The sequence below is a fragment of the Canis lupus genome, chromosome 1, assembly GCF_011100685.1.
Source record: "Canis lupus familiaris isolate Mischka breed German Shepherd chromosome 1, alternate assembly UU_Cfam_GSD_1.0, whole genome shotgun sequence".
NCBI classification, from domain to species: Eukaryota; Metazoa; Chordata; class Mammalia; order Carnivora; family Canidae; genus Canis; species Canis lupus.
In genome coordinates, this window is record NC_049222.1 from 14,596,200 (window position 1) to 14,609,609 (window position 13,410).

The 13,410-nt window shown below is 47.2% G+C and overlaps 1 protein-coding gene across 1 annotated transcript in view; it reads right to left on the reverse strand.

Annotated features, from left to right (window-relative positions):
• Positions 1 to 13,410, reverse strand: part of TNFRSF11A (TNF receptor superfamily member 11a) — a 54,155-nt gene that overhangs the window by 17,943 nt on the left and 22,802 nt on the right. Inside the window, exons 4-7 of the mRNA XM_038529560.1 lie at positions 9,119 to 9,262; positions 5,803 to 5,896; positions 4,186 to 4,280; positions 2,540 to 2,653 (exon numbers count right to left, since the gene is read on the reverse strand). Of these exons, the coding sequence (XP_038385488.1) occupies positions 2,540 to 2,653; positions 4,186 to 4,280; positions 5,803 to 5,896; positions 9,119 to 9,262 (447 nt within the window). The remainder of the gene's footprint in view (positions 1 to 2,539; positions 2,654 to 4,185; positions 4,281 to 5,802; positions 5,897 to 9,118; positions 9,263 to 13,410) is intronic.

Below are 13,410 nucleotides of genomic sequence, written 5' to 3' on the forward strand. Positions count from 1 at the left end.
TACAACCAGATGGCTAGTTTTACTTCTCTTTGGGAAGGACAAGGAACAAACTCCTTCAGCAAGCCTGCAGGGCTGCATCATCTGGCCATGCTTCCCTCTCCGTTTTGTCTCACGCTGGCTCTGACTTTGCTCCAGCTGCAGGAACCTTAGCTAACTCCACCTGGCAGCTCCTTCTCTCCTCGGGGAGGCCCCTGCTGGCCCCGAGGCCAGACAACCCCCGTCCTCTGCTCACCTGGAGCTCTGTAAGTTCCCTCTCAGCACTCAGCCTCATTCTACAGCTTGCCCAACAAAGGGCCTGCACTGTGCTGTGCAGTAAGGAGCCCCAAGGGCCACCTGTCCCCCAACCCCTGGGGGGGGGGTGTCAAGAAACCTGTGCAGTATGAATGGATGAAGAGAGGCTTAACAGGCCTACATTCTGATTTAGTAAGTAGTAGGTCCATTGTCCTCATTGATTAAATATGGCAGGAAGAGATTATTGCAGAGACAAAAAAAAAAAAATCAGAAATCTGTTTTTCTCACATAAACATGGCTCCATGAGTGACCCTCATTGACTGAACATGCAGTGTATTCAAATGCCTAGCTACCAGGTTGCTAGGGAAGTGGAGCAGCATTAAATAAAAATATTCAAGGGGCACCTGGGTGGCTCAGGGGTTGAGCATCTGCCTTTGGCTCAGGGCGTGATCCTGGAGTCCTGGGATCGAGTCCCACATCAGGCTCCCTGCAAGGAGCCTGCTTCTCCCTCTGCCTGTGTCTCTGCCTCTTTTTCTCTCTGTCTCTCATCAATAAATAAATAAAATCTTTAAAAAAAATTTTTTTTAATTTTTATTTATTTATGATAGTCACAGAGAGAGAGAGAGAGAGAGAGAGAGAGAGAGAGAGGCAGAGACATAGGCAGAGGGAGAAGCAGGCTCCATGCACCGGGAGCCCGATGCGGGATTTGATCCCGCGTCTCCAGGATCACGCCCTGGGCCAAAGGCAGGCGCTAAACCGCTGAGCCACCCAGGGATCCCAATAAATAAAATCTTAAAAAAAAAAAAAAAATTCAGGGGCAGCCCAGGTGGCTCAGCGGGTTAGCGCAGCCTTCAGCCCAGGGGCCTGATCCTGGAGACCTGGGATTGAGTCCCACATTGGGCTCCCTGCATGGAGCCTGCTTCTCCCTCTGCCTGTGTCTCTGTCTCTTTGCCCCTCTTTCTCTCTCATGAATAAATAAATAAAATCTAAAAAAAAAAAAATTCAATAATGAGTAGACTAAAAAAAAAGTCATCTGGGTAGCCCCGGTGACACAGTGGTTAAGCGCCGCCTGCAGCCCGGGGTGTGATCCTGGAGGCCCAGGATGCAGTCCCCCATTGGTCTCCCTGCATGGAACCTGCTTCTGTCTCTGCCTCTCTCTCTCTCTCTGAATAATAATAATAATAAATGTTTTTTTAAAAAGTCATCTAACACTGTTCTCTGAACACAGGCATCTTCAAACACTATCTTCCTTCTTTAAAAACTTTCGATGGCTGAGCGTTACATTAAGTAACATGACATTAATGGAAAGAGCAAGATAGGTAAGGTTTCAGGAAGTCTGTGCATGTGACACAGGAGAACTGATAAGTCACAGCAAAGCAGAGGTGGATGTGATAAACACCTGAGCAACCAAAAAGGAAAAAAGGATAGTGAGACAACAGTGCTCCTAGAGAAGGAGATCTACCCACAAAAACATGAAGAAATCTCTTGAAGAATCCTTTCTGAAAAATGACATTCTTGGGCACCTGGGTGGCTCAGTCGGTTAAGCATCTGCCCTTGGCTCAGGTCATGATCTCAGGGTCCCAGGATCAAGCCCCAAGTCAGGCTCCCTGCTCCATGGGGAGCCTGCTTCTCATTCTCCCTTTGCCACTACCCTCGTGCTTGTGTGCTCATTCTCTTCTCTCTCTGTCAAATAAATAAATAAAATCCTTTAACAAGAAATGACACTATTTTAACTTTGTAAATGTCAAATATGCAGTGATGTTAAAAGGCACTATGGGACAATTGTTTGTGAAGAAATTGTTCCCAAGAAACAAGGTTAACACCAGACTATTCATTCTAAGAATGAGCACCTACATTTTACTGAATATGAGGTAGCTGATTTTCACAATTTTATATTCATATCTCAAGGTAAGATCCCAGTCAACACTTTCCACCTGCCATTTACCTGAACATTTGTCTCTATGTTAAGTGGGTACATAAAAAATGTTGGTAATTCTTGGATAAAGGCAACTGACATGAACATACAACTTACAGGTCATCAGTTTCCTGAACCTGGCAGATTTTGTTGGCTTACACATCAACAGGCACCATGGGTTTTTGTTTATTTTTTTGGCCAGAGGACAATAGAAAAAATGAGGTATAGAGGGTATTTCTCCTTAGTGTAAGTAACTGCAACCGAGTCAAGGCACTTACTGTGGGCGGATCATCAGAGGCTGTCACAGGCAATATGTGTCTTCCAAAGCGTATACCTAGAAATGCATCTCCTTTCTTTAAGATTAATTTTCAAAAACCAGCATAGACACAGTACCTGTTAGTGCTTTTCCTTTTTTCCTATAATAAACACCAAAGATGACAGCAGCAACTAATGCCACGGATATGAAGAGAAGCAGAATAATTAAACTGGGCAAGTAAATCTGGGGTTCTGTATTGGAAGAAAAGGAGAAAGGAGGAAAAGGTGTTAAAGATAATTTAATTCTCGGATTATTTTCATTTTTATTTAAAAACAAAACCCTTTGAATCAAAGCCCAGAATCAAAGATGTTGGTCTGGCATTGGCGAAGAAGGATGGTCCCTGACTCTGACCACAGGTGTGCAGAGGGTGCAACCCCCTCTGAAAGAGTGACACCAACACTGCAGCCAACCCCACGCCTGGCATCACTCTGCAGGAAGCCAGCTCACGACCATCTTTAAAAGTAGGTACTTGGGGTGCCTAAATGTCTTAACCTGAGTCGGTTAAGCATCTGACTTCAGCTCAGGTCATGATCTTGGGGTCCTGGGATCAAGCCCCACGATGGGCTCCCTGCTCAGTGTGGCATCTGCTTCTCCCTCTCCCCTTGCCCCTCCCTCTGCTCATGCTCTCTCTCTAAAATAATTAGATTAAATCTTTAATGAATAAATAAATAAAAGTGGCTACTTTAGCACAACTCTAATTACCTTGACCACACCAGCCAGTTCCACCTTTGCCCACCTACAGAACACGTCAATCTCTGCAGCTGAATGGCCTCTGAGGCCAAAGGAAGCCCCTTCCCATATCTCTTTCCAAAGAACAGCATGGCACCAGGGCTCTGCTGGTCATGAGAACAGCACTACAGCCATCCTGCAAAGTGTTTCAGTATTTCATCTACAGCACAACGTGGACTTGGCCAAGTCTCGCATTTCCCCTTGATCACTTCCCTGCTAGATCCTTTATATTATGAACTCTTGGTTAACCAGCCCTGGTTTCTGGGAGTCTTGCCTCTCCTCCCCTCTCTTGTTTAAAGTAACTTTTTATTCCCTCAGTTTTTTTCAATGTTATCTTTAAAATGGTCTTTTTTGAATGTTACTCTGTGTTAACTCCATATCGAGAACGCTTAGATATCCTCCTGTTTCCCAAAATATAAAATCTTACCCCTGATTTTCTCAGTTCATTAACCCCATTAACCTGTGGCCTGGGTTCTTCCTGCTGCGCTTGGCGTTTCCATCTTTGGACCTACTCTGCACCATCTCACACCTCGGGTAACACCAGCATCCACCATTAACTGTCAACTTTGTCAGGCTTCAAAACTCTACTGAAGATTACTTGATCTACAAAATATGCCATATATAACGATGGCTATATTCTAACTCTGGTTAGTGACCAAGATCTCCCGCAGATACCCCTACTGTGACCTTCCACAATCCTGCCATATTTGGGCATTTTAATTCATGAAATTTGTAGCTCAGTTTCTGTTCTTTCTTTCTTTCTTTTGTATGTATGAATACTTTATTGTTATCCATTTCAGAGTAGGAAATTTTCAAATAAACAACATACCTGGAGTTAAAATACCTGGAGTTAAAAGTGAAAGGTGACCACGGATATGATAGGATGAAGAGGGAGAAATAAATCCCTTGAGACACGACATGTAATTTGGGAGAAATCTAGAGTTGCTGACTAGACTGAGCACATCTACAACCAACCTGTTCTGTTTAAACATACCTTTTGGTGGCTTTGTAGATGGCAGAGAAGAACTACAAACCACATCTGATTTATCAGTCCCATGACGTACTTCCTTCTCTCCAAGAATGCTACAGCTGTGGAGGTAAAGGTAGTTAAGCGCTTTTGCTTTTATATTCTTGTTTAAAAACAAAACACGCACTACAAAAGGCTCTACTTCACTAGATTTCTAGCTCCTTCAGGAGAACTGAGAGGTCCTCCTGCACATCTGAATCCCAAGTGTCTGTCCACACGTCGGAAGCCTGGACAAATAAATAAGCAAAAATAACCACTACCAGTATTCCCTAAGAACCACTCTAACACTATGGTCCAAAAGAGAGCACATTGGTGCCTTCAGTAAAGAAGATTCCAAATGCTTTAATTGCCTTGGCTGAGTGATAAACTTTTGATGAATGCTCTTTTGACATTGAAAACACACACAAAAAAATCTTTTCAATGTAAAACTTGGATAAGTGGATCAGAAAATAAATATCTAATGAGACTTAATATATTGAGGAGCACCCGGGTGGCTGCTTGGTTAAGTGTCCAACTCTTGATATCAGCTCATGTCATGAGCTCAGGGTCATGAGATCGAGTCCTGCATCAAGCTCCATACTCAGCAGGGAGTCTTCTTGAAGATTCTCCTTCCTTCTCCCTTGCCCCTCCCCTACTCTCTCTCTCTTAAATAAATAAATAAATCTTTAAAAAATATATTGGGAATATACTAGTATTTAACATAGGCATGTAATGGAAGGACCCAAAAATTCCATTATATATATCAATATTAATAATAATGTATATTATATATATAATTATATACACTATATATACATATAATTCTACTATACATACTATATACATACACACTATACATGTATATACATATACATATAATTCTACTATATAAACAGACATTGTATATATACACATATAATTCTACTACACACACGTATATTGACATTAAGTATGAAACCCAGGATATATATGAAATGATTCAGTGCAGAGTTATTTATTAGTGCAGCAGACTGGAAACTACCTAAATGACTACCAATAGGGAATTTATTAAATTAAACTATGGTACATCTCTACGATGAAATACCAAGCTGCAAAAGGCCACAAAGACCTAAGTGAACACGTATGGAATGAGCTTCCTTTAGCACTCATTATGTTATAAAACCCAAGGTGTTTAGAGTATGCAAACATTTATATAAACAGGAGGCATCTACACACACACACACACACACACCCACACACACACACATCTCGGGACGAGCCAGTGGTGTGGGGAAGCTGGGAAGCATGGGAGTGGTGAGTGAACGATAATAAACATTGTAAATCATTTTCAAATAACTAAGGTTGGAAGAAGGAAAAGAGAAGCTGCCACTGTAAGTCAAAGGTTCGGTCCAATTGAATCTGAAAAGCAACAGAGTGGCTGTCACACATCAAAGCTGAAGATCAGTCGTGCTGATTTCTTTTCCCCACGCTGCATGGATAGAAAATGGGTTTGAGAAAAAGCCTCGCCAAACTGAATCAATCTGTTTTCAACCTAGACGAGATGGCCCGGGCTGAGTTTAAAATCAACAAACTCTTACTTTTTTTTTTTTTTACCAAGTCACTTACTTGGTCCAGGGTTTGCATTTCTCAGTGGAAGAAAAGACATCGGAGAAGTAGCCTAGGAGGCAGGGCTTGCATACCGTGTCCTTGTTGAGCTGCACTGTCGAAAAAACAAACGGACAAGAGAACAACCAGAGCAAAAGGGGACACTTAGAGATCGGCCAGGATGATGTTCAGAGGACCAGAGATCAGGGGCCGCCCGCTGAGCCTCCGGCCTCCCCAAACCACCCTCATGGCCTGATGCCGATTGCCCTAGGGCCTCGTGGATTCAGGGGATCCCCAGTCCCAGCAGGAGGTCACAGACCAAGGCAACAGGCTCCTCATTAAGCCACTAACGTCAGCATCCAACTTAGGTACCGATTCTGGGCTGTTCTGAGTCACTGTCCTGGTCACGGATACTGTTTTCCAGCCGGGGAGCCTGCTATCTCCCTAGTTTCAACAGGCACCTGTCTACTCTCTCCTTTCAGCCTTTTTTGGGTTTATATAGTCTTTGTCTACAGAGAATGACAGCCCTTTTCCTGTGTTTAAGGAAAATTTCCTATCCTGATTCCTTCTGACCAGATACAGCTTACCAGTCCAAACACAAGAGTGACTGCCACAAACTTTTCTCAAACAAAAACAACCTTCCTCCCCCACCCCACCTCCCAAAAAAACCCTATAGGCCTCTCTCTTTTAAACCAAGAGTTAGCAGCAAATGTTTTCTATAAAGGGCCATAGGGTAAATATCTTGGGCTTTGCAGGCCCCTCTGAACTCTGCTGTAATTACTTGTAGTATGAAAGCATCATAGATAATATATAAGCAAACAGATGTGGCTGTGTTTCTAATAAAACTCTATCTACAGAAACACAAGTGGTGGGATGGCTTTTGAACCCCTGCCTTAAGCCACAGCAGTGAAAGCAGGAATTGGTCCTGGTTGGGAAGCTTTCTTCAGCTCTCACATTCCTCATCAGCTACGTTATCAAAATTGGACCTGTCTCTAACTTCCTACATCTAGTAGCCTCCCTGCAATGGACACAGGAGGACCCTTTGGTAATTCCAATAAAGAAGAACATTGGCTTCCGTGTGGTATCACAATCGGGCAATTGACTAGTGCCAAAACCACAATTTACTCTTGAAATTAGTAGCACTTCTGTGATTTATTTTCAAAAATAAAACACTAAAATAAGGAATTAGATTTTCTTTGCCCAAAGTCAAATGGGAAGTACATTCTTGATTTCTGCAATTGCCTCAATAAGCACGGTACCCCCCTCCTCAATCTACTATTCTGACTCACTTTGTAACAATATTAACAAAAACCCAGTTAACATCTAGTTGTCACATTAATCCAAACAGCTTTTAAAATATTAACACACTCTTAAAAGAGTAACCCTTAAAAACGAAGCTTTAAGGGCATTAAATCCATGTACTTGACTCCCACATCTACTCTTTGAAACACTGACCTGCCAGGGGCATCTTGCACGTTCTCCTTTCTCTTTTCCCCTCACACAATCACACTTTCCCCACTTCACAAAAGAAGGCATGCTGCTTACCCACTCCAAATCCTGCTTTGCCAAAAGCTACCATAAGTCGAAATACTGGCATCAGAAAACTCAAGTGTTCAGAGCACCTCCATACTGAAAGCCTCGGGGCCTTGTCTTAGAATTGAATTTATAAGGGAGTTGGCTGTCATAGGGAGATTTATTTTAATAATTAAAAAAATCAAGGGGCGCCTGGGTGGCTGTTGGTTAAGCATCCATCTGACTCTTGATTTTGGCTCAAGTCATGATCTCAAGGCCATGAGATTGAGCCCGGAGCCAGGCTCCACCATGGGGTGTGGAACCTGCTTCAGATTCTCTCTCTCCTTCTCCCTCTGTTCCTCCCCTGCTCTCTCTCTTTCTTTAAAAAAAAAAAAAAAAAAAAAAAATTAAGTTGAACTTTTTCCAAGAGAAAGCTCATCTGGTTTAGTTGATACATTTGGTAATAGGGGCTGACTGCACCAGTGAGACTCTGATGGACATCTTCTTCTGTATGAATTGAAAAACAGACTATCTTAACTCTCCTAAGCCTGTCCAAGTCTCCCGGGTTAAAACAGGGGATGCCTCTAAGTGAAAGACTAACAGGTATGAGTCATCAGTTTGTTACATCTTGAAAAAACTGCTGGGGGATACTTTCTAGAAGTCAGAAAAGTAAATGACTCTAAGAAATACTTTTTTGACAAAAAGATACCTATTTCTTTACTTTTAACAAAACTGAGAACACAACTGAGTTCTTAACAGAGAGATCATTAAAAACAGCTTTTGATCCCCATCACTATGTGGCCTGCACATGGGACTCAGAAAGTGTTGAAAGAACTGACACTCCTCTGCCAGAAGCCTTCCTTACCCTTTAGTTATTTATGTACACAAGTTTCTCAGCACTTAGTGGAAGCGGAATTAATGTTGAAATCTGTTACATTTTAGCAACAGATAATATTCGACCATGAATATATGAATCAGAAAAGAAACTCCCCCATTATTAAGTACCTAAAGCTTTTACAATTATATTATAGCAAAATATATTACTTTTTGACCATCGTGTAATAACTGTAATAACAACTTAGCCCAGGAGTGTTTTTAACTCTTTGAACCTGGAGTCACAGGAAATTTTTTAAAATTACGATCTCAAATCGGTACATATTTTTGATGTGAAAGTGCATGGAGAGGTGATTAGTCAAAGCCCTCCAAGCATAAAAACGCATTAGGATAAAATTCTATGGGGCAGGTGAAATGGATACAAATCAAAGGAAGGACAAGAACTGTATAAATCTTCCAACAGTGAAGGATCATGAGTGCATTTTTAAAAGGATGATGGTGTTTATCAAATTGCTCTGCTGTTTAGGTGCCACTGAATTCCATTTTTAAAAGTGTTACTGCTGTTATAATTCCTTGGAAACGAATTCCTTAGCAACTCTTTAACTTGGCAATAAAAAACATTAGCTGCCAACCTAAGTCTGCCAGGGGCGCATGGTTCTTCAAAATTCTTCCAAGGGGGTGAGCCAGCCTTAAAAACAAAAAAAGTCTGAGGCCCCCTGCATTACCCGGGCCTGCCTAAGGGGGTGGGGGGGGACCCCAAGGTTCCCCAGACGGAGGAGCCTTCAGGGCAGCGCGTGGGCCGCGCCCACACTCCCCGGGAAGAGCTCGCAGCGGGGCCCTGCTCCCCGGGCGTGGGGCCGGTCGCCTCCCAGAGCCCGCTCGGCCCGCGAGAGCCGCGGGCGCCACCCGGAGCCGGAGCCGGAGCCGGAGCCGAGCCGAGCCGAGCCGAGCCGAGCCGAGCCGAGCCGAGCCGAGCCGAGCCGAGCCGTACCCGGGTGCAGGGCGCCGAAGCCGGGCGCGCACTCGGCGTTGCGGCGGCAGCAGTCGCAGTCGGCGCTCCAGTGGTAGCCCGCGGTGCAGGCGCAGCGGCGCGGGGCCGTCCGGTTGCCGGGCTCCACCGCCACCAGGGCCTTGCCTGCGGGAGACACACAGCGGCGGCTCACCCTCCACCGCCCGCACCCCCCGGCACCCCCCGGTGCTCACCCTCCACCGCCCGCACCCCCCGGCACCCCCCGGTGCTCACCCTCCACCGCCCGCACCCCCCGGCACCCCCCGGTGCTCACCCTCCACCGCCCGCACCCCCGCGCCTGCTCACCCTCCACCGCCCGCACCCCCCGCACCCCCCCGTGCTCACCCTCCACCGCCCGCACCCCCCGGCACCCCCCGGTGCTCACCCTCCACCGCCCGCACCCCCGCGCCTGCTCACCCTCCACCGCCCGCACCCCCCGCACCCCCCCGTGCTCACCCTCCACCGCCCGCACCCCCCGGCACCCCCCGGTGCTCACCCTCCACCGCCCGCACCCCCCCGCCTGCTCACCCTCCACCGCCCGCACCCCCCGCCCCCCCACGTGCTCACCCTCCACCGCCCGCACCCCCGGCACCCCCCCGTGCCCACCCTCCACCGCCTGCACCCCCCGCCCCCCCGTGCTCACCCTCCACCGCCCGCACCCCCCCGCCCTCCCCCGTGCTCACCCTCCACCGCCCGCACCCCCCCCGCCTGCTCACCCTCCACCTCCCACCCCCCCCCCCGTGCTCACCCTCCACCGCCTGCACCCCCCGTCCCCCCCGCCCCCCCCCCCGTGCTCACCCACCACAGCCCGCACCCCACCCCCCGGCACCGCCCCCCTCCCCGTGCTCACCCTCCACCTCCCGCACCCACCCACCCACCCCTGCCCCGCCTGCTCACCCTCCACCTCCCGCACCTCCCCCAGCTGCTCACCCGCCACATCCCGCAACACCCCCTCCCCCCCCCCCCCACCCCGGTGCTCACCCTCCACGTCCTGCACCCACCACCCGCCCCGGGTGATCACCCTCCACCTTCCGCACCCACCCCTCCTCCCTGGCTGCTCACCCTCCACGTCCCGCACCCCCCCAACCCCAGGTGCTCACCCTCCACCTCCCCCAACCCGCACCCCCACCCTGGCTACTCACCCTACATGTCCGGCACCGCCCCCCGCCGCCCCGCCCCAGCTGCCCACCCTCCACGTTCTGCACCTCCCAGCCCAGGCTGCTCACCCTCCACCTCCCGCACGCCCCCTGCCCTGGCTGCTCACCCTCCACGTCCCGCATCACCGCCCCCCCCCGCCCCCCCCCCAGCTGCACCCCCCACCCCACCCTACCCCCGCCTGGCTGCTCACCCTCCACGTCCCCACCACCACCACCACCCCCACCCCTCATTCAGGACAGTAGCTTTGGGAAACAACCCTACCAGGGATTTCCCTCCTCCACTCCTCTTCTCAATAATTAAGAGTCTTATAGTTTTTTTTTTTTTTTTTTTTTTTTTAAGTCAGTTTTCTCCTCAGGAGGAGGATTAAGAACTGGGGAGCTTATGATCCTTGACTATTTTGGCAAATCCAAAAATAGTCTTCGCAGTTTCTTGGTTTTTAGTAAACTCAAACGTGAGAAATATTCTTAACACAAATGCTAGATCAAACCTGAGAAAAATAGGGTTCTGGAGCCTGGGGATTCATCTTGGGATCCTGTGGGACCACAGGAGTATTCAGAGTAGTGCAAACAGGGGTCACAGGTAGTTAGAAAAGTGAATGCATTACAGAGGCTGAGCCTGATGACACAGTTGGAAGTGAATCTCCCCAAACACTTAGGGCAACCCGTGTGTTGTCTCTTTTCCCACAACACATGGCCAAGTGCTCTCCTCCTTGTCCCTCCTTGCCCATTCTGGTTTCAGTGGAATAGAGGTCATGTTGACACACACACAGCATTATTTGTTTACTCATTTTTGCAATTTCACGTACTCACTAAAATTTCATTATAACCCCCAAATCAGTACTCCTGGCACTTTGGCAGTCATTCTTGGACAAGTGCAGAACAGTGGAAACATTGAGCCACTGGCTGGACCTGCCTGCTCTTAGCTGAGGTCAAACAAAGTCACACTCAGCCTTCTTGTTACAACCCTTATGTTGGAAACAAGCGTCCTTTTTGTGGTCTACTTGGTGTCCCATTTTTGGTATTCCTGTGCTTTTCGTAAATGATTCCACTGCTTAAAATGGCCCATAATCATAGTGCCCAGGTGCTGAGTGGCGTTACCAGACCCAAGAAGGCTGTGATGTGTCTCATGGAGAAAATACGTGTTAGATGAATACATGTTCAAGCATGAGTGACAGCACTGTCGCTTCTAAGAACAATGTTAATGAGTCAAAATATTTACTGAGATGTCTTTAAACAGAAACCCATAAAACAAGGTTATGTGTGGATGGGTTAACAAAAATGTTGTGCCCAGAGGCTCACAGGAACCTAACTCTGTATTTCCCCTAGGAGCAGTGGTTCAGCATTTGCTAGTTCAGAACCCTGACATTATTCTACGAATAACAAGAATCAACGTACACACACACACACACACACACGATACAACACAATAATATTCTTTGAAACAGACTTTCGACCCCTATAGGACCCCATCTCACCTGGACTGTCAATAGCCCAGGTACTTAGACTCCTGAGTACTTACAGGAGTTTGTCATGGACTAATGTTTGTGTCCCCTCAGAATTCATGTTGAAATCTTAACCCCCATCGTGATGATACTAGGAGATGCAGCTTTGGGAGGTGATCAGGCCATGAGGTTGGAGAGCACATGAGTGGGATTTGTGTCTTTATAAAAGAGATAGTAGGGCAGCCCTGGTGGCTCAGCGGTTTAGCGCCGCTTTCAGCCCAGGGCCTGATCCTGGAGACCCGGGATCGAGTCCCACGGCAGGCTCCCTGCATGGAGCCTGCCTGTGTCTCTGCCTCTCTCTCACTCTCTCTGTGTGTCTCTCTCATGAATAAATAAAATCTTTAAAAAAGAGAGAGAGAAAAAAATAGTAAAGGGGCACCTGGGTGGCTTAGTCGGTTAAGCGTCTGTCTTCTGCTCAGGTCATGATCTCAGGGTCCTGGGATTGAGCCCCACATCATGCTCTCCGCTCAGTAGGCAGTCTGCCTCTCCCTCTCCCTCTGTGTGCTTGCTCTCTATCTCTCAAATGAAAAAATAAAAAATCTTAAAAAGAAGAGAGACAGTAGATAGCTTGCTTCCTCCCTCTGTTCTTCACATGTGGAAACACAGCAAGAAAAACAGTGTCTTGAAATCCTAAAGAGGGCTCTCACCAAGAACCCAACAATGCTGGTGCCCTGATCTCCCACTTCCAGCCTCCAGAACTGTGAGAAATAAATGTTTGTTGTTTAAGTCACTCCGTCTGCGCTACCCTGTGATAGAAGCCTTAATGGCCTAGGACTCAGTTCCAAGGGAAAAGGAAGCAGGCAAACTAGATCCCTGTCTCCTTTGCTGTCTCAAAGTACAGCCAGCAGGGCGGGGATATTTCCTATTCCCATTCTTTTCAGACCAGAGCATGGCAAACCTGGAGAAATCTTCCTGTGTCCCTGTGTGCCCTCTCTGGAGCCCAAATCAGTTGTGCAGCACCAAGGCCAATCTGCATAAACATGTGCATAATGCCCAGAACATATATAGACAAGGGTCACTCCCTTGGAAAATCCTAATTCCACCACCCTTCTCAATTGTGAGTGAATGTAAGCCTGTGTGGTGATGAACAATTTTGACAGAATTTTAAATATGCACCAGGTTTGAGGCTTTAGTCAACTTTAGCAGTAGACAGAATGAATCTTTATTTCCAAGAGACAGCAGTGAGTCAAGGTCATTACTAAGCACTGGGAAAGAAAAAAGACTTGATCAGATGCTTCTGCTCAGTGGAGTTTCCATGTACCTTCTGTGGCCACAATCGGCCAGCTATCTCTAACACACTTGAAAATTATGATGTTTAAAAAAAACAAAAACAAAAACAAAAACTTAACTCCTAGTTCTGTCCACTGAAAAGAATCTATAAACAAGGATCAATCCGGTCACAATGAACCTCCCTAGCACCCAGACTAGAGGTTGCTAAGTAAGAATGTTCCCCCCGGAAGCAATCAGGAATTCTTAAAGAAATGGCTGCTTCGAGTTTGGGGCAGGAAATGTCCAAGATGAACCTGGAAGCAAGGAGGGCTCTTAGAGTCACCTGGGGTCATGGCAAAGACTTGGGCAGGGGGTGAAGAGGTGAGACCATCTGAGCACCCATACA